Genomic DNA, 21860 nt, shown 5'->3' on the forward strand with positions numbered 1-21860 from the left:
AGTCCTCAGCATGTTGATTCGATCATAGTGTAATGGCATTTTCATATTCATAATAGGCCTGTGCCATATATCCAATGCATTTCAGTGAGCGCTCTAGTAGTAAACAAAAATACAAAGAGCTTATTGCTGGAGGTGAAACTAAGACATGTGAAAGAAGTTATGGTCGCACGATTCTTTATCTCAGAGGCAGATAAAGGGAAATTAAGAGAATGCAGAAAACATTTCCACAAAGAAGTCAGCTCTGAATATTTACACCCTGAAGCACAACCATGCAGCAGGAGAAGCATGTTTCTTTTCTTCCGTGGCTCGTTATGGACCGAGTGAACTCAGATATCATATAACATGCCATTAAAATGTATTCATAATCTGTGCATGTTTCTATGCTGTTGTTTTTTTTTTTTTTACATTACAACCACAGATTTAAATCTGTCTCATATTAGATTTTATGGAATTCCATTTTGAAATCCAGCCAGAGATTCCCAGCAGAACTTAGCTTTTTTTAGCTGGGTCATACTTGCACAGGAGCATGCTGTTATCTAAACCAGTGGTACATGTTTATGTTGTGTCTTTGCTTCAGAAGAGCAGATTCAAATGGCTGCCACTACTATGGTGGTGAAATGATGTTGCATAAGAGGGTAGGTCCAAGGTGATGTACAGTGTATGTTTTTTTTCCCTAAACATAGGATTTTGTTTCCAGACCACAGGGTTCAATTTTGGTCTCCCCTGACCAAAACACTTTTTTCACTTGTCTGTTGTTTCCAGGGCTGCACAGCTGGTACCACTGTTGCCTAGCAGTAAGAAGATGCTAGGCTTATATGTTATCCCCAGGTATGCATGGGTTCTGTCCAGGCACTCTAGCTTCCTCCCACAGTTCAGAAACATGACAGCAATGTCAACTGGTCTCTAAAACTGAGACCAGTTGTCTCAGTTTTAGACAACTGGTCTAAAACTGTCTGTGTGTGTGTCCATGTATTGAACTAGCAGCATGTCCAGGATATACCCCACCTCTTGCCCAATGACTGCAGCAGAAACTCATACTCTATTTTAAAGTTTCGGTACTTCTGAAGAAAACCTGTTTCACTCTGTTATAGTTCTGTGTATCAGAGTAAAGTGGTTTGAATAGAAATGCTTGTCCCACTTTCAAATAAATAAAAAAAACCCTCCATGATGGCAGATCACAATAATGAAGCACATTGAAGTTTATGGTTGTAATGTGCAAAAAGGGTTATGGATGTTGTTGCAACCCACAATATCTTGTAACTTAATCTTGAAACCAGATCTGGAGAGAAATTTAATTGATTGTGTAAACTGTGGTTTATGATTCCATTTGAAATCCATTCTCTTACGTTCATTTACCTTTTAAAAATCATTCCCACCCACTCAAAATCTATATTTGGACATAGAATCTGCCATCTCATGGCTAAACCCTGACGAGAGAGTGCGATGTCTTCTCGTGACTCTGAGAGACAGTGCGGGCTCCAGGGCAACATGGTGCAACACACTATAGAAACTGGGCTTGTTATGAGCATAACACAACTGCGTCTATGGCAACATATGTGGGTGTGACAAGCAAAGCAGGTAGGCCGAGGCCTTCCTCTAAACTTGACACATGTACATCAGAAGTTGAGACTGTGCACAGTTCAATACAAGATACCAAGGTTTAGCTCAGTGAAAGTTTTCTCATTCTGGAGACAGTTTTTGTGCAGGTTTGGCTGCTCACTTCAAAGTTTGTTTTGAAGGGCTGAAAAAGAGAAACACAGGGTGAGAACAACATGTATTGCACAAAATTGCCAACTACTGCATACATGTGAACTTATGAAGATGAATTTTAAAACGAGCAAAAATCAATAAAATAAAAACTCATTTCTGTTTTTTCTCTACATGCCAAAATCCTTCTTCAGTTTTACCAATTTATCTTTTTTTTTTACAGGGTGGCATCAACATCAAGTCAGCAAGGCTCTAAAAAAAACAATTGTTTTCATCCAGTGATTTCGCCATTGGCAGATTTCTTTATGAGATAAACCCACATGAGAGTTTCCATCGACCTTACCTGGGCAAGACATGAAGGAAGCCAACCCCTTTTTTTGTGAATTGAAGCAGATATCAGCACTCAGTCTGCACAGTCCTCGATCGAGAAAAATACAGTACCTTGCATACCTGCGGGACCAAAATCTTGCCTTGTGAGGAAGATGGCGTGGTCGTGGTACTCGGCGTGCTCAGGGTCACGGCGCTGCTGAGTGTTGGCCCATCGGCACACCTGCTCTAGGCTGCGGGAGGGGTTACCACGCTCAATAAGGCTTACGGACTGTAGAATAACAAAGAGAGAAAAAGAATGTAATTAGAAATTGTAAGGGAATTCTTCCTTTGAATTCCCTGAGCAGGGGAAATAAAAATAGATGACAAACTTTCAAGGTATGTTTGTCGTAAAAATGATTAAAAACCATATCTCATTTTCTTCCACTGTACTTTTGCAAAGCAATTTTGCGGTCGAATGGACAGATGGATGGATTTCTGAGTTAAAAACAACCTGGAATCTTTATGAGCAAAACATATGAATGAGCTTTTTCTTAGACCTCTAACACACAGGTAAATAATGTCCAGGTAAAAACGGTCTGAGCTGAAATGTGAGCAAGAAGCAAGGCTTTCTCCTTCTCATCTATGTAATAGAATCTGCTCAGCTTGGATCAGAAGCAGAGCAAGTGAGGCTCGGAAGTGGGACAGCTAAAAGCGGCGGTCAACATCAGATAGTTATGAGGAAATAAAAGGTTTTTGATTACAGACGCAAATGCTTACTTAGAAAATGACTCACTTGTATCTGCCATGTGGACACACAAAATTCAATAAACTAGACAATGAACCAATATCTTTTAATCTTGTATCAGCAAACAAGATCCATACTGGAATCTTATGAGCATAACACAACTGCAATAAGTAATTGTGTTATGGTACTTATTTTTCTCCCTTTGACATTACTCTGCCAATGTGCTTATATTACAATAATAATCCGTATAAGCTGTCAATTCAAGCCCCGTCTATCTGCAAATCTCTTCACACGGAGGAGCTGCATTTCAAACAAGTGTTTCTTAATATGCGATGTACAATTATCATATTTCTTTAAGGCGAGATGCGAAATTTTCAACAACAATTCTGGAGGAGCCTTGGTGAGAGGAAGACAACTAGTACTAGTTATGTCATACAAATTCCTCTATAAACTGAGCCAGTAGCCTTGCAGGGAAAACAGCAAACATGTTAAAGAAAGACATTTTGGTCAGACGTAACCAAAACTGAGCGTGTCCAGCTCCTCGCAACATGCTATGTCTGGAGACAGCACTAATGTTTGCAAGTTTAAAAAGCAATCATAAAGCAAAGCATAGGGCAGATGATCAACATAAGTATTTTTTTCTCATTTCTATTCTTTCCATGGTATCTCTACTTTGAAACATGTTGTGAAACACAATCATGATTGTGATAAAAATGTTAAAACAGAAAGCAATTATCTGAAAATAAGTGTGCGGTATATCAGCTAAAATAAACAGGCAGCATGCAGGCAAGCAGCAGGAACATTGCAGCATAGATATAGAAAGAAAACAGGAAGTTTTCCCATCATAAAACAGACCTCGCAGATTCTAAGGGTGTATTTGATATGTCTTCTTTAGAACGTGTGTTAAATCACATTTATGTTGACTTCCTGGACATAAATAAATGACTGCAAATACTTTTTTAGTCCTGAGATAGCAAGATTTAGGTTTTCATTTGCTGACAAAATGAAAAATAAGGCTGATTTAAATCACTTTAAAGGTTGGAATTGCATACAAGAAAGAAACAACAGACCTTGTTATATTGTACACAAAACAATTATCAAAATTTGGATGTAAAAGGGGATTTTCAAAGTTTGAAAAGTTTTGAAAATAAGAAGCAGGCAAAAGAAGACTCTGAGAATACCATAACTTATTTTAAAACTAATTAGTTTCAATTTTTATGTATCTCCTTACTAGTTCTATGACACTACTTTTACTCCATTCTCTAAGTCAAAGGTAGTTTAAGACAATACTTAGTGATTTCAAGCATTCTCGTACATCTCTATACTAAAATGTTAACAGTGTATGAGATAACTCACCTGTCTGTACCCCACCATTATCATGCGGACGAGCACAATGTTGATATTGGTTCCTAAAGACTCATCATGGTAGATCTCATCAACCTGAAAGGAAAGAAAGAGGCTCTGTCACTGCTCAACAAAGTGGATTATGATGCTAATCTCCATATCTAACAAATAGTGGATATTTCAAGTTTTGAGAGGTTGATATAACTGCATGCTATGCTACAATCTCATTCAAATTCTGATAGAACCAGTTGGTTTGATGAAATGTGCTTTGAAGAAGCGGCAGTGGAAGTAAACAGAGCGCCTGCTGTGACAACTTCTTATTTAAAAATTCTGCTTGACATAAAAACAAAAAAAATGTTCAATAATTCTGACTGGGTGAGTTATAAGTCTCACACTATGATAGTCGAGAGATTTAAATATATATATATATATATATATTAGTTTTTATTTCTGTCTTCTAGGATTTTAAAATGTGAAGTAATCACAGATCAGCAGGATTCCTGCTCCACCTGGAGCTTGAGTAGGAATGCCATGTAGCTACTTCTATTAATTTTTCTTAAGACACTCTCAGGTATTTTTCCTTTTTCTTTCTTGATCCTATTAGTCCTGCTTCAGCTTCCCTTGAATTTATTATTATTATCCTTCCCTCAGTCTGCCTGGTTTGCCTTGTTACTAATAAATCATCTGTTTCTTGCTCACTGACAAAACACCCCAGCACTAAAGCCTCTCAGTTTCTGTCATTCCCTGCCCAATTGATCTGCTTAATCTTCTGTCAATTTGTTCCATTTTTATGCTTGGTTTCCAGTCTCTTTTGTTTCCAGGCAGGAAAGTGCCTGGAGTGCATTAATCAGGGAAAAAGTCAAGACATCCAAGGTAACTCTGGAGGAGCTGCAAAGCTTATGGGAATATGTCTCAAAAGACTTGCAGCAAAATACAGATTAAAGAAGGTGAGATAAAACAGATATGTAAAGAGAAGAAAATACCAGTTTTTTTAAACTAAATGAATCCCTTTCCTTTACCTAGACTACACATTTTTCCTGAGGAATAGTCTATTACAAAAAACCTCAATTAAATGCATGTAGCTTTTTGTTCTGAGTAAAATTCAAAATGCTTTACAGGTCTGAATACTTTTATAGCTAAAATCCTGACCTAACCAAATCTGAGTGAAAAGCAATAATATGACAAACTTATGAAAACATTGCACAGCAAAAATGAGTTCTTCGTCATCAACAGTTATTTTCTTTTCACAAGTATCTGTGGTCAAGTCAACAGATTCTCTTTCATCAGTGAAGACATTTTGAAGCATTGCATCCATTTAGCATGGGTTAATGCATTTATGTTGCATTAAGTCAGCCATGTTGTTTAGAAATAATAAAAATTTTCCTTTCATTTTGTTGCAGCATAAAGTGCTTTTGTTGAAAGCTGTTTAATTTTTCGATGAGTTGCAGAGCAAAAACATTATTTCACAATGCATAGATCCCCATGCTGTTGCTAGGCTCAGTCTTTCAATATTGCAGAGCCCTTGGCTGGAAAAGGTTGTGTGGTTAATTAGGGTCGTTGGGCCCTGAGGTGTAGTCTAACGATTTCATTACCACTAAAGCAAATCGGCTGTGTTAAAAACAACCTGCTTATATAAAAGCAGGCTGTTTTACCGTAGATTTATTTGGCAAGCATAATGTGCTTTATTCTAATGTGATTACCTCATTTTATTGTTTTAAAAGGAATAAAATTATCTACACTCAGTCCAATTGGTATTTTTATTTTGCATTTCTAAATGAGAGCAGAGTGTATTGCACTCATACTCCTGTGCTTTTACCTCTCACCGACAGGGGCTTTCTTATTTCCTGATCAGTCAAATGGCTTTTCTGGGCTTAAGTCCTAATCAAAACTAAGTTCTTACAGATACACATGGTGTCCCAACATTTCTAAACAGTGAGACTTATATGACTGTGGTTGTCATCATCGTTCCTGTGTCGTAGTTATTTTGGGTAAATATTGACTGTTGAACGTGAAAAAAAAAATCTCTGAAGAAAACCAAACATACAAAAACCATGGTTTGAAAAATAGATTCTATTTTTCATTGGTTTTCTGACATGGCACGGTTCTCATGTAATCCCAGATTTGCTTCTGATTGGTTAATAAACCCATCATGATGACTCCTTCCCCTGAAGCCATCTTTCAGAAGAGCTGTGCTCTGACAGTCAGGCAGAAATTTAGAATCCTTACTTAACAATAGTATATGAAGATATGCTGAATCCAATACCTTTAGTTGGTTCTCTGCTGAAGCCATGAGTAGACATTTCACCGCCCAACAGCTGCGACATTGTATGTTTGTACATAGTGTCTGTCCTTCGTGAGAACTTCAGCATAAGAAGTTGAACATCTTATGTTGAAAACATTTTTGTGTATGTAGGAGCGTCGTCATATGGTAAAGAAGAGCTTCATGCTATGAGGATTTTTTTGAACATCTCGTGTTGAACATTTTGAGTTGTTTTTTTTCCCCCTCCAGGGGTTTTTTGTAGGCTCTAGTGTCCCTGGTATGAAAGTAGGCTGACAGGAAGGGGTTAAGGAGAAGGGGTGAAGACATTCAGGAAATATCGATAGGTCTGGAACATTTTGTGTTTAACGTGGGATGAGCTTCATCTTATGTTCAAGGTGGGGTGGGAAGGACAGGATGTTCTTTGTCTTATGTCGAAGATCTTCAACATACGAGCATCTTTACAAGATGAAGAACATCTCCTTCTCATGGGAATGTTCTTTATCTTATGTTCAGTGCGGGATGGGAAGGACAGGATGTTCTTTGGCTTATGTTGAAAACATTCAACATAAGAACATCTTATAAGTTCAACACCTTATGTTGAACAGAAGATGTTCTTGTGTTGCTCATCTCATATAATTATGAGACACAAGATAAGAGCTGATGTTAAATTGTTCACAAAATCAAGCTACATTTTGTTTTGCTGTGTTTTTATAATTCACTTCCTAAAAAATATAAAGGAATGAACCGTTGACTAAAGTTTCTAATTGTTGACTTTTGTCCCTTTCCGTATAATTGATTCAGAAGTAATCATGTCATATTTATGTAATTACTATAATAAACCTTTACTGTGTAAAAGAAAACTCTTTCAACACTTATTTTGTGGTAAAAAGAAAAAAAAAGTGTGTAATACTGTTGATTGCCTTTTTGTATTGTGTATCAAAAATACATGATGAAAAATTAATTAAATTGAGTTGAATTGATAAATATCAGATTGTTTCATCATGCAAAACAAATTTTGTATTTAACATTCAATTAATTTGCTTTATTTTGAGGCTTTTTTTTTTAAGGTGGATTATTTTTGGCCCGTAGGACAAGGGGAGTAAACAGAAAGTTAGGATCACTCAAGGGTTATGTAAATATCCCACTTACAGAAGCAAACTTCAGTTAACAAATCAAGAACCACTGAGTGACCCCAAGATGCACAGATTTTCTACTCAAAGTCCCTAGAAATGCCTACACTGACTTATATCCATGTGTTTATATTGGATCGTAGCAGAGAAGCCGGTAAAAAACAAAGAAAGCTTTAAAAAAAAAATAGCAACAAAAAAGTTCTGTCACGGAATTTGTAAGCATTTGTGGAGTTTTTCTTTCAACTGAGAGATTCGGGTGGTTGCATTCTTAACTTTCCAGTGAGTCCAGCTGAGGGACGGGCCAGCTCCGTGCACACTGGGATGATTACAAATCCAGGAGGAGCACTCACAAACACACCTACACACACAAGAAGGACTGAAATGGAGCTGTTGTGGGGGGGAAATGAGCCTAGCAGCTGTGCTCTACAGGCGCTAGGTGTCTCTGGCTTGTGTATGGTTTCGCACTGACATGGACAAAACGTGGTCTGCAGTGGTCAAACAACACAACCATTGTGCAACAGAGACCTCACTAGTCACCTTGGCATTGTGCAGACAGGATGTTCAGTAATCAATCCCTCGGGGAGAGTTTCTCCAGGTGGTACTACACATTCTGCAGCCCTGGAGCAGGGATTCGGAGGGATTTGAGCGGGCAGAGCTCTTTCAGACACAGCAAACCCGTGGCTTACAAGCAGAGCTGAAGGGTTCTGACCTTCGATTGTTTAAACTGCACCACTTTTTAAGTGAAAAAATAAAATAAAAGTCCAAGAGATATATTCAGACGACTTTTAATTACCTGATTTTATCTACTGTGACACTCAAGTCAATTTTAAATAATACTACTTCAAATGTACTCCTCCAGAAACCTTTTCCAATGCTATTAAGTCATCAGAGTGTATTAGACACCAAGGTCTGACAGATACCGAGCGTGTGTGAGTCAGAGTTGCTATTCAGCACAATCAAGCTCAGTAAAAGTCTGACATTTTGCTCTGTTAAAGACATTTGGCACCAGATTTTGAGTATAAATTCCTAATTAAATAAACACATCACTCTATGTAAGAAGAGCTTTGGCAGTTCAAACAAACGTCTGGCACCACTTTCCATGGCTGCTCCGTACCGCTCCCACTCAACTTTCTAAGTGCTCTAATGCAGCTAATCAGACTGCCATGCATGGTCCAAATGGTAACTGTTACAGAGTGAAACCAGCTCCCTGTGAAAATCTGACTTGGGGGGGGATTTAGGCTCAGTAAGAAGATTATGGTGGTAGGAGCTGGTGGAACCTGTAATGAACGAGCTGAGAGTTTCTCAGAGAGTTTCTCGTTTTGGCTCCGTCTCTCATCGGTAATCTGTCAGCTGCGAATGAAAATGTGACAGAGCTTGATGTCAATATAAACACATTCAGCAATATTTTGTAGCACAGACACATGGTTTTAGAGACAAAAATACAAGAAAAGTCATACTTTCACTTCTAAAAGGAATATAAAGAGTTTAAGTAACACAGAGATCGACTATAATTGCCAATTAGGTGATTTTTTTTTTTTAGGCAAGTGCTTGGACAATACTTTATTTAATTTCAGGGGTGTAATAACACAGAGAGGTGAGTATTAATGCATGTCACACTTTTCCGAACTTACAATGTTCATTAGGGTGAGAACGTAATTCTGCACGTGCTCCTTGCCATGGAAACGGATCACTGAGTCATCCACAGCCAGCAGAACCTCGATGTTGTAGTCGTCTTTTTTCACGTGCCTCCTTTTGCGCTCGGACTCAGAGAGTTTATGTTCAACCAAATCCAGAGCTGCAGGAAGGTCTGCGATGCCAACATCTGCCACTTCAGAGACATGAGGAGGATACAACATGGATTAAATATATGTGCCTCTAATCCATCCACACAAGCTGTCCTGTGTGGAAAATTCACAGCTGAGTAACAGCATGTAACAGCAAAATGTATATGCTAAAAATCACATTGTACATCAAATCAAACAAAAATATTACCTGAAACCAAATAACTTACTGGAAATTGTAATTATTTCATTCAATGAAAAAAAATAAATGTGGCTCATGCTTATATCAGAGCCAGTCAGCTGTATGATTGGATGGTAAAACAATCATGGCTGAAGCAGCAGAAAATAGGTTGTAAAATAGTGATTTTTCCAGCAGATGCTGAATCAATTGTTAAAGGAGAAGAAATTGATGGACAGTCAATGAAAGTTCACCCCCTTTTCTTGGCTCCACTGCACTCCCGAGTCTCCCATTGTGCCATTAGAGCACAGCATTCCTCATCCTACCAGCTGGTTTAGTGAACAGTTCTTCCACTGCTGGACCTAATAGAAACCTTTAAAATGTGCAAGATGGGATTTAATTTGCAAGCTACTGCGCCTTTACCTTTAATTATGTATGATATTCTGGAATGTGTGTTTTCTGCAAGTTTCATGCTGAGAAAGAAGAGCCCAATTGGATTATCAGATGGAAATAATATGTTGGTTCACCACACGTTATCTCTCTAACAATATGTATAGAAGAAATCGGCTGATTTTCGTCCTTAACCAGCTCCATCTAGTGATTCTATAACAAAGTAGATTTCTTTTTACCCGGATCAGTGAATGTGTCTTATCCACGCACATATCCCTCTGTGTTTGTTGTGACAGAGGAAAGAAGGCTCAAAGTTAGCCATGAGAGATACAGTTTAAAAGGTTGATAGTTCATATGACACCCCAAAGCATCTGGTTCATCCAGAAATTCTAAAATCATATTATTTTCTCATCTGTGAAAGCACCATACCCAAACACTGTCACACCTACAGTATGCAGAGTGGAGGTCATCATTTCAGGAAATTTTGATGTGTTTTTTTGTTTGTTTTTTTGTTGTTGTTGTTTTGTTTTTGTATCAAGTCAAAGGAAGCCAAAGGGTCTGAGAAGCAAACTGAGCGAAGCTGACAGTATTTTCTACTGAAGCCTATCAGCCATATATTCAGCTTGTTTTAAGGTCACTCTGGCTCCAAACATTGCAGTCTGCCACAGGATATCTAATTTGGGGCACATTTGTCAAAACAGCAACCAGTAATAAGGGAGTCCCAACATATTACAGCATAATTGCTCTGTTTTGTTCTTTTGAGCTTTCGGCTTCTTTCCATTGTAAAACATGCCACCTTGCCAGCTTTTTGAAAATCTTAAGGCTTACGCTACATTGGATTTTTCTTGGAAGACAGCACTTGGAGGGAGAGATAAATTCACGCTTGACTGGAGTGCATACTGGTTGCTGTTGCTTTGGTATCGGATATAAAACATGTTCATGCATATAAGAATGTTTTTGCAAAAGATGTATAAAGCTCAGTGTTTGCTTCTCTCTGACCCCTGTGTTGATGTCTGGCCCAGCATGACCGTCTGGTTTGCCTGTTTTGGAACGTCTGGGGTATATTTTTGGGCGAACACTTATAATTTCCCAGATGAAAGTAGTAAATTTGCAAGTAAAGACTACCACATACAGAGATCAAAGTGGAACATAGACAAATGGAAAAGTTTATTCATACCATAAAGGTGCAACACCTCTCCTTTATGTATGATAAAATCAACTCCACCTACTGCACCACAATATGCAAAAGTATTCACAGTCCGCCATCTACACCAAATTTTGTTTCATTCACAAACTTGAATGAATTAAATGTGACCAGGGATTCAGTGACTGCCTAATCTGCACAAATTGGGAAAGTGATCATTAAGAATCCATTTTTTAAAGAAAATTGCAGTACTGTTTGCAATTTGCCCAAAGCCATAAGGGGCCACAAATAACAAGTGGAAGGTGTTCTCGCCAGAGGAGACTAAAATGTAACTTGATGCGCATCATGCTGAACACAGCATCCCAATGGTGAAACATTACAGTGGCAGCATCAGGCTGAAGGCTTTTCTCTGGTAGTAACAGTGAAGCAGGTTAGCATTGAGCTTCACCTTCCAGCAAGAGAGCAACAAACAAACAGCCAGAACTGCAAATTGAATGGCAAGGAATATTTGAGAGTTAGGCTGGCCCAGTCAAAGTCCGAAACTAAATACAGTTTAGAATCTGTGCCGATGAATGTTTTTCAGATCTGTGAACTTGAGCTATTTAGGCAAGAGGCATAGGCTCAGATTTCTATGATTTAATGTCCAAACCTGGTAGAGGCAAACTCCAGGAGAATCTGGACAAAAATGCAGACAATGCTTTTCAAACTTCTATTTGTAAAAGAAATATATATATGTATATTTCATATATTTGAGAACGTCATACTATGACAAGTATGACTTTAAATACTTTGTGGCATTCTCACATGACCTTGTGAGCTTCTGAAAGATTAATATTCAGTGTTTACATTGATCAGAGGAACACTTATGTATGCAGTATTAGACAACACCACAAACTAATGACTTTTTAGATCATAAAAAATATACATAAAAAGAAATTAGACAATATATCAGCATGACAATTGTGGACTTCCACTGCTCATCTTTGAATACATTTTCCAAGTGGCTGAAAGTGCTGCATTCATTTGTTCAAACATTTGTATGCCAGGATACACCATGAGAATAATGTGCAGCTATCATGCAGCTCAGGAAGGAGATGGGTTCAGTGTACCAGAGACAAAGTACAAAAATGATGGACAATGCTGGTGAGAGAATATCATTATCTACAGTGAAATTAGCAGTGTGCTGATGGGGGCTGAAAGCCCACTCAGCGAGAAACAAGTCATTATGCAATAAGCAACACAAAAAGCCTAATGATATATTGCAAATGGACTCAGAGGCAAAGACCTTCATTTTTGGCTATTATAACATTGCTCCAGTTTGGAAGGAAAATGGGGGAAGCTTGTAAGCCAGAGAACACCATCTTCACTGTGAAGTACGAGGGTGGCAGTATCATGTTGTTTGAGTGTTTTGCTGCAGTAGAGATTGAAACATGCTACCAAATAGATTGTATATATGGAAATGTAAAATAAACATCTGAGAAGACGTCTAGAAAAGTCAAAGCTTGGGCACAAATGGTTCTTTCAAATGGACGATGCCACCAAACGAGCTATAAAGTGGCTTCAGGACAAGAAAGCCAATGTTTTGGAGGGTACATCACAAAGGCCTGGTCTCAACCCTAGAGAAAAATTGTGAACAGTTCTTAAATGTGGAGCCAAGCAAAATTCAACAAACTGCCAGAAGCAATGGGCCGACATTGCAGCAAACTATTTTGAGAAGCTGGTCGGTAGAAAGATTCAGCATTTAACACAAGTCATACTGTTTGAAAGACAGTTCTACCAAATACTTGAAAAATGGATGTAAACTTCAGACTTTTAAAAAAGTTAAAAAATGATCCTTGTCACTATTTTGATATTTAGCTAATATTAATAATTCAATAAATACAATCAAATAAAAAAGTTTTTATTCTGATTTGATGTGGTGCAGTGAGAAAACGTGATGTCTTTTTATCCATTTTAAATAAATTCCTGATGTGTTCTGCCTGTCTTTCTTGTAGGACCTATAAGTGACCATGCAGCAGAGCTGTTCTGTTCGTTTTGCAGCCACAGAACACTTAAACCCACACAGTGCTTTTTGTTTCCACTGATGTAAGACTCCTTCCCTCCTCCTACCTTCATTGAGTAAGTCCTCTTTCCGCTGGCCCGTCTCCCGCTTGATGGCCGATCTGCGGTAGACCACGTGCACTCGGCCCTTTACTTCCACATCCTGTTGGCCTTTCTCAAGTGGTTCAATGAAAAACTCGCCATTATCAGTGCGGATCAGGCCTGCCTGGAGAAACAGAACTTTGTATCAGAGCACCACTCTTCCTTTAAATCAAGTAAATCCAACTGGATCCTGTAATAACAGTAGAGCCGGTCAATTGGAAGATTCAGTGTAATAAAGAATGGTGAAGGTGGACACAACTTGGCAGCTTTGAAGATTATTTCTAAACAGTTATTAGTGAACAACCTGAATATTTTACAGCTCAAAAAGGTTTGTGACACTTTACTAACTTTGAATCAATTATAGAAAAACCTTTAATAATCTGTATCTTTGAGAACTTTGAGTTCCCACTATGAAATGTAGTTTATATTTCAAACCCTAACCCTATCCCTAACCCGACTCCTAATAAAAAACTTTCTTCCTTTATACAGATGACAACCTCTTCAGTTTAATCTGAAATTTCAAACACTTCACAAAGAAAGTTTTATTAGCTTCTAGGCATTTTAACATTCATTGAGCTACAGAAATATAATTTTTGGTATGAAAGATGAATCATGTTTGTTAAGGAAGACTTCTCCCTTGCTTGTTGCCGAGTGTACAAAACTGGTCAATGTGGAAGGAAGCTGCCATTCCCTAATTCAACCACAAACCTTCAATTTTCTCTTGATTGCATAAATATACAAAATGCCCACATAATACAGAGTGAGACATTTTTATAAACACTGCAACAGATTGTGCATTTATTTGCATTAAAAAAATCTGTTTATTTGTCACTTTAATTTATATCTGTCTCTGGTCCAGAAGGACAGACCTTGTGCTCATTTTGTTTTTGGGTAGTTTTAAGGGCGGACAGTACTTTATCATATTGGAGCAGAACTGCATTAGAACAGGATGAACTTGCAAATATCCCAAGTTCACTTTTTTTTTCTTGTTTATTCAGAACTTTTTCAAGTTCTACAGATTATATATATATTTACAGTGCCTACCAATAGCTTACTTATATTTGGAACATTTTCTCATTTTGCCCCATTACTACAGCAAACTTTATTGTATCGCATTTCTCTTTTAAAGATGTAGAAAAGTATATATACCCCTAAATAACTTTAGGCTTAGCCAATGAACCTTAAAAAATACTGTTGTGGTTAATGAATTAAATTCATTTAACTAAATCCATCTCCATGTGAAAGCCTCCAAACTTTCATAGTGGCCATTTGTAAGCAAACAACACAAGGTGACAAGAAATGTTGTAGTGAAATTTAAAACAGTGTTAAATTACAATATGACGAGCTTTATCGCTCAGAACTCTGGTCAGTTCATCTTCTAAAAACAAAATGATTGCAACTAATAAAATCAAGTCAAGACATGGCTGTCCATTTAAACTGATAGGTCAGATAAAGAGAACATCAAACAGAGAAGCAGCAATAATAACCATGTTGACCACAGGACCATCAGAAGACCTCCTGGAGAACTCTCCAGTGCTGCACGTCTTTAAGAAACCAACATGTAACTTTTTGGCTTTAATTCAAAATGTTATGTGTGGTGGAAAACTAACCCCTGGTAAAACATGGTATTGGCAGGTTTTCTTCAGTAGCTGGTCTGATTTTTATGGAAGAATCGCTAAAGATAAATACAGGCAAATTGTTAAAGAAACTGATTATACAGAGCTTTTAGACTTGAGGTTGGGATGGAGGCTTTCCTTCAGTGGGACGAAGATGTGAACCAGAGCTACAATGGTACGGTTTAAATAAAAGAATACTCAGACATTATGATAGCCCAGTTAAAGTCTATGTTTAAGTGCAATTGAGAAGGCAACACTGGAAAATTGCTATGCACAGACATGCTCTGTCCATTCTGACTGAGCTTGAACTATTTTGCAAAGATGAATAAACAAGAAGTGCATTCTCTAAATCTCCAAAGCTGGTAGATGCACCTCCAGACAGCTGCAACTAATTGTGGCAAAATACAAATATGTGCAGGAAGAAGTGAAATTACTGACAGGGTATGAATAAGTGTTGTTACCTTATAAAAGCCTCCTTTTATTACAGTGAGTATTCTGTCTGCCTTTCCTGAGAGTTTAGGAAAGTTGATTTGCCATCTTCCCGGACAACACTGTTCTGAGTCATGACTATGCAGAATAACAATATGCATATATTTGGTGAAGCTACAGATCAAAAGCAACAGTGTACTGACATTTCTACATCAACATATTCACTGCAAATCACCTCCTGGTCATGTGATGCATTGTTTATGTAATGATATTGACAACAGCTGCTCTTTCTGTACACAGGATGTGTTTTGAGGACAATATTGAGTCACAATTTGGAAGCAAGTCCGACAGACTACACAATTACTTCTTTACAACAGGTATCAGGGCTCGACATGGGATCATTGACGTCATATAATGTGACATAAAGTTGTGCTTTGACTTAAGGCACAGGCTAACTCTGCAAACTCCTTCCAAACATCTGCTTTTGAAAAAAAAAATCAAGTGTATAAGAGACACTAATATCATACATTACATTACAAACTACAGCATGACTGTCACAACAAGTGTTGGGGAATAAAACAATCAAAACTCTCAATAAAGATGAGAAAGGTAGGTTTTAAAATTTAGATTATGCAGACAGTGTGGGGATCAGTGTTCTTGTGTTTTTTGCACAAGAAGCCCACATTTGATTTGCATTATTTTCTGGTTGAAATATATTTGCACTTTTAAATATTATTGTATAATGATTTTGTACATCTAAATGTTGCTATTTGAGAAAGTCCCATTATTAATTAACAAAATGAAATAGTTTAAAACCCTAAATTCAGTGTTTAGTTTTTGACAACTTGCATTGTAATACATTTTAAAGTAACTTTTTAAAGTTTGGTCTTTAATTTCTTTCATTAGAAATAAGAAACTTTTCATTTGAAACCTTGCTATCATCATAATCACTTCAGTTGAGTCACAACGATGACCTACTTTTTGACAAACTCAGCCAATAAATATTTGACAGCAGGGTCAATTTAGACTGTGTAAAGAAAATTAGCTCTAAATGCAACAGCAGAATGAAGGGTTGCGAATGGAGACTAGCACACAAACAGCATGCAAAATATCCACTTAATGAAAAAATGTGGAGAACTTCATGTTCCAAAATATGCACTCTATCTTTTTAAGAGTTCACTCATTTTCAATGTGTTTATAATTCCCTGACTCATTACTGCTATTGCCATAACACCAAGTTGATTCATTACAAAAACAGCATATTTAACCAGACATAGTTTTTTTATTAAAGCAAAGTTATTGTAATGGAAATAACTTTTTTTTTCCCAGTGTCACTGTCTGTGGTTTGTGCTTACAATGAACCTAAAGCAAAAAGTCAACTATCTTGATTTGCTAAGTATTTGTTTATTTCCAGCTGATGACTCTGTCATGGCAACACTAACCAGCATCACATGTTTTCCAGCCCTTGCTTGTTTTAATTTTTAAGCTTTGGTCCGTTTTCATTTGTTTGCAATGAAAAACATCCCACTAAGAGTGCACAAAAATAACTTCATACTATTGGGGAAAAAGTGTATTTCTTCAATGTGCCATCTTGGATAAATTACTCCTAATAAGCCCAGACTACTATAGACTGTCTTCAGCTGATGTGTTTCTCCTAGACTTTGTTGAGAAAGAAAGAAAACTTCTTCAACCTATTATTATCTTCGTGACACAGAGACACCAACAAAACCTTTGGCAAGTGTGTGTATATTTCCAGCTGCTGAATGAAATCTAAATATGGAACAGAAATAAAAGATCTGAGTTTGTAACTCTCTGCTCAATAGCAGTGATATATGTATTAACCTTCAGGGTGACGTTGGGTTAAAGAAAAATGAGAGACAAAAGTCTGCAATAAGAACAAATTTGATCATGTGTCACTTTTGTGGCATAGTTTGAGCTGAGTCATTTTTCATCTTCCAGACAAGCAGTATTGCATAATAATTTTTAAGAAAAAAAAGTGCAATAGGTTTTTTTTAATAAAATTTTTTTTTTAATGTTTTTTTCATGTTTTCTACAAATAAAAATTCTGAACTTGTGGAGTGAATTTTCGTCCAACCCACACTACTTAATAATTAGCAAATACATCTGGTGCAAAATGTTTTCCTCTTGTCTCATTTCACCAGAGCACCTTCTGCATGACTGATCACAAACAACAAAAATGACTTCTTATATCGTCTTTCAACAATGACTTCAGACCCACCCAGATGTTACCAAATTTGTGAAGCACATGACAAATACAAGTTTTACCATCTGACATATGAATGTCTGCAGCCGCGCTCCTAACGGCTGTCAGGTTTTCAGCTTTGGTAGAGTTTTTTTTTCTACTGAAGTCAAGTGACACAGAGGCCATAATGTTACTCCACAAACTCAGCATACAGTTTGAGAGGGAGTCCTCCGGCTGCGCCACACCACACGAAAAAAACAAACATAAATCTGAACCTTTAGCTCACTGGTGAACTAAATTCCTCACCTCTTCAGGGACAACTTTGAAGTTCCACATGCACTGTATGTCATTTTAGGGTGAGACAGTATTCCTTTCAAATCCCTACTGGAAGGTTAAGTGATGAAATCCTTAAGGCTTTTTTTTATTAGTATGCATCTCTGTCACCCAGTAGTGGTCAAAGTTAAGAGCTTGGGTGCTTCTTCACAAAAAGAAATAATTTGAAATCCTACACTACTCTGAACCGTAATAGGCTTCAAACACTGCAACAATGCTTTCCTCAACAGGAAATCATGCCGTGATTCATATGTCAAGATAAAGATGATTGTTTTCTAAAAAAACAAAATCAAATCGTTCCTATTTATTGTTTCTTCTTGTCATTTCCAGATCTGAATGTCCACCATTAATCACGGATAGCTGGTAAACAAAGGCATAGCTACACTGCAGTGTTGCCATCACGCTTGGTGGTCCAGTTACATCATTGCCTGAGATAATCTGATGGAGTCATCCTTTATGGTGCATGTCAGACAAACAAAAATCCGAAAGCTGAATAAGCACCACAGGCTACGGATGCAGGGAAATTAAAAGCCAGCTTTGGTTCCGGAGGCTCAACCTGTAATTTGTGGTAGATTATTTGGAAACATGCATTTAGGTTCCAGGCACACTCTCTTACTGATTCACCAAAAAAAGTGGGAGACTTAGAAAGGTATTGCGATGTTACATCATGAAGTCAACGATGTACTCTTTCTGTGAAATTTACCCCTTGAACTTTTGTAATAAGATCTATTATCTCTGGTGGGATGAAGTGGGTCCATAGCAATATGAAGGGACTGGACGTCTCTGTTATTCCTGTTAAATAACAGATTTTGTGAGAAAAAAAAAAGCAGAATTATCAACACAGTACGACCGTGGCTCATGCAGCAGTGTCATATAATAATGGGAAATAACTAAGTAGGACAGAGAGTATAGGAAGGAGCTTAGTTCCATTTTATCCTTTACATCTCATAATGCTCACAGATATGACTGATCAAGAAGAGAATCATGAATAAAAAAGAGGCGTTATAATCACAACACCAATCTGCATGTATTAATCACACCAATTTAACATCAAGTGGATAGCTCAATCAACCAGCAAGCTGCACAAGGAAACAAATCAGTTTGCAAACAAGAAACAGAGCTTTTAAAAATACACTTCTAAAACTAATCGGAACAGCATGAGACATAGGAACTTCTTTGACTAAATTTGACCCGTTTGTATGTTTGTACAGAAACCATGTTCTACCAAAGCAACAACTAGGTTACTGAACTACAATCAGTTAATCAAGTAAATGTTTTGCTGTGATATATATATATATATATATATATATATATATATATATATATATATATATATATATATATATATATATATATATATATATATATATATATATTATTGCAACATAATCTCAGTTTTAATTTGAGCATTTTAACTCACTGAGAAATGAAGTTATTTTTAATAAGTGTGGATGATGCATCATATTTCTAGGGAACATTTAAATACAAACACATACTGTATATTCTGCAGTGAAAGATGAGAGTGATATGAAACATGTCACATTTTTGGCTGGAGATCACATGTGTAGGTCTTTATTTAGAGACTGCCTACATACCAGAAGGGTGTTGGAAGGCAACAATAATCCTAGAAAACATGAAGTCATGGGTATAACAGTCTTCATCTATTTCCATGAACAATACATGGAAACTGAAACTCTTTTACTAACACCTGAAAAAGAGCGGGCTGTCTCACTTTGACTGTTGCTAGGTGCCTCTGTGACTTTTGGACCGATAGACACAGAAATAGCGCTCCTCATCCAGTGACAGGGTGTGTAAGGCACTCGTGTTACATCCATCACACGTGTAATTCTACCCATCTGTCATCTAGGCTAATTCTCAACACATGAGCAACACCGGTATTATCATAGCCATCATTCCACAACAGTAGCGCGCCAGCTGTTGCCATAGAGAAGGGGACATTTTCACAGGTGGATATCACAAACTTTGAGGAGGTCAAACAATAAACTATGAGTACAGATTGGTTGTTGGATCATCAGAACCAAGAGAGGAGAAGCAGCTTTCAGCATCTATGCACCAAAAATTTGGAACAAACTTCCAGAAAACTGTAAAACAGCGGAAACCCTGACTTCCTTTAAATCTCAACTAAAAACCCACCTGTTTAGAATTGTATTTGAAATGTAATACGTATGGATTTGTATTTGTGGATATGTATGTAATTTTTTTTTCCTGTTGTGGGCAACCGGGCCCGACGAATACCCGTGGTTAAACGGACGGCGGAGTCCGGCGATAACAGGCACTTAAATTCCGTGACAAAAAGAAAAGGGGAAGAAAAAAAAAAACACTTGGTATTTTATTCTATGTTGCATGACTGTGTTTTTGTGTTTATGATGTAAAGCACTTTGAAATGCCTTGTAGCTGAAATGTGCTATACAAATAAAATTTAATTGATTGATCGATTGATTGATCAGCCAACAAAACAGTGGTGCTTTGGAAACAAAGATTCATCAATGATTTATAGTGTAATTTCATAAGATAAGAATGCCAATAATGTTGCACTGTCAGGTTTAGGGCAAAGGATCAAATGAGGCTGATGTGTTGCTCAAAGTCATGAAATAACTTGAAACCTGATCATTTTTTCAGATTTCATCCAGTTATAACCAAGCACTGAAATGCATTTTTTGGGTTTATGTAAAAATCTGACACAATTGGAAAAGAAGACTATGCATTGTTTTAGAATATTACAAATCCCTGAAAAAAAAATCCAGTGCAACTAATTACTTCAGAAGTAAACACATTGATAAACACCATCCTACGAAGTCTAATTTAGTCTCACTAAAAATCCTGCGGTTCTGTCAAAGCTTTGGGGGTTTGCTAAAAAGTATTAAGAAACAAACAGCTCCATGAAGAACACCACTGTAAAACATGGTGGTGGTAGGCACAGTGAAGCTGGTCATATTTGATAAGAACATTGTTTGGAACACAAATGTAGTTTTTAATTTTCAAATTCCATTCACATTCCAGTCTCTGAATTGGCTTGCCACATAAAATCCAAATAAAGAATTATTATTTCTGGTTTTATATATATATAAAACTGTCCCATACTGCTCCATGCTTTGCTTTAATAAACGCACATGATACGGTAAGAAAAACAAATCCCTGATATGAATCTACTCTGATCTTGATTCATCCACTTTTGAAGAGTTCATGCTGGCAGTACGACAAAACACACCATGTGTGTCAAAGATCTGGCCCGCATATTCTGACTCTAATGCGTGATGTACTTTTTTTTTATGCCTTTCATTCTGTCCTTTCATCACACATCATCTTTTGAGCGCTTTCCACATCAAGCATTACATGTCAGGCTGTCTGTGTAGATTCAAAAGCTCCCAAAGCACCCACCCTGCTTGCTCCGACAGGTCTCTATTTAAGTTGGCTTTGATTCAAGGAATCACATGGACAATATTCCTAAGAGTCTGACAGCGCCTTTAAAAAAGCAAGTGCTCACATAAATCACAAGTAAAACGTGGTGATAGCCGCCCCAACGTTCATCTCTGTCAGTGTGTCTTTAGAGTCCTAACAGCGCACACTGTCTCAAATAAAAGAAATAAATCTCAGCCACATTTCTTTTTTTTTGGTAAACTTTGTTCTTTTGTTGTTGTTTTTACTTTCAAACAGTTGTTATGGATCACCATGATAACAAGGTATTGTTCTTTACAACCAGGAGCAGATGATTAGAATCTCAAAAGCTCAAATAACACCTGAACTACCACCCCAAATCTCAGAGGAGCTGAGAAGGTTGGAGAGCAGAGAGAGAAGGAGGAAATTCGAACCATCTATTCCATTGATCCTATTCCATTGATCCTACTGGGCGAGGATAATATCCCCAACTCCAATATCTCTCTGCTCAGCTTTCAAAACATCCGGTCAGATAGAGATTTAAAGAGAAGTGGCAATAACTTCTGGTGTAACTCAGGTCATGTTACTATGAAATATTACTGCTGAATAGATATTGAGCAATCATGACAGACATGATGCTGTCACACACCAACAGTCTTCAGTCAGATGGCTCTTCAGATTTCTTCCCATAAACATTATAGACATACCTCATAGCAGGAGATACAACTGAATCAGGAGTGCAAATGATTTCTA

General features: G+C 37.3%; 1 protein-coding gene across 3 annotated transcripts in view; it reads right to left on the reverse strand.

Moving 5' to 3' along the window:
* Positions 1 to 21860, reverse strand: part of LOC129367956 (A disintegrin and metalloproteinase with thrombospondin motifs 14) — a 48343-nt gene that overhangs the window by 18892 nt on the left and 7591 nt on the right. For 2 of the 3 annotated variants that reach the window (XM_055042678.1, XM_055042675.1), the window contains exons 3-6: positions 13098 to 13254; positions 9127 to 9323; positions 4118 to 4201; positions 2149 to 2305 (exon numbers count right to left, since the gene is read on the reverse strand). In XM_055042678.1, the coding sequence (XP_054898653.1) occupies positions 2149 to 2305; positions 4118 to 4201; positions 9127 to 9323; positions 13098 to 13254 (595 nt within the window). The remainder of the gene's footprint in view (positions 1 to 2148; positions 2306 to 4117; positions 4202 to 9126; positions 9324 to 13097; positions 13255 to 21860) is intronic. The other variant, XM_055042677.1, reaches the window with a different exon arrangement.

Source organism: Poeciliopsis prolifica, unplaced genomic scaffold (assembly GCF_027474105.1).
Source record: "Poeciliopsis prolifica strain line A6 unplaced genomic scaffold, Auburn_PproV2 SCAFFOLD018, whole genome shotgun sequence".
NCBI lineage: Eukaryota > Metazoa > Chordata > Actinopteri > Cyprinodontiformes > Poeciliidae > Poeciliopsis > Poeciliopsis prolifica.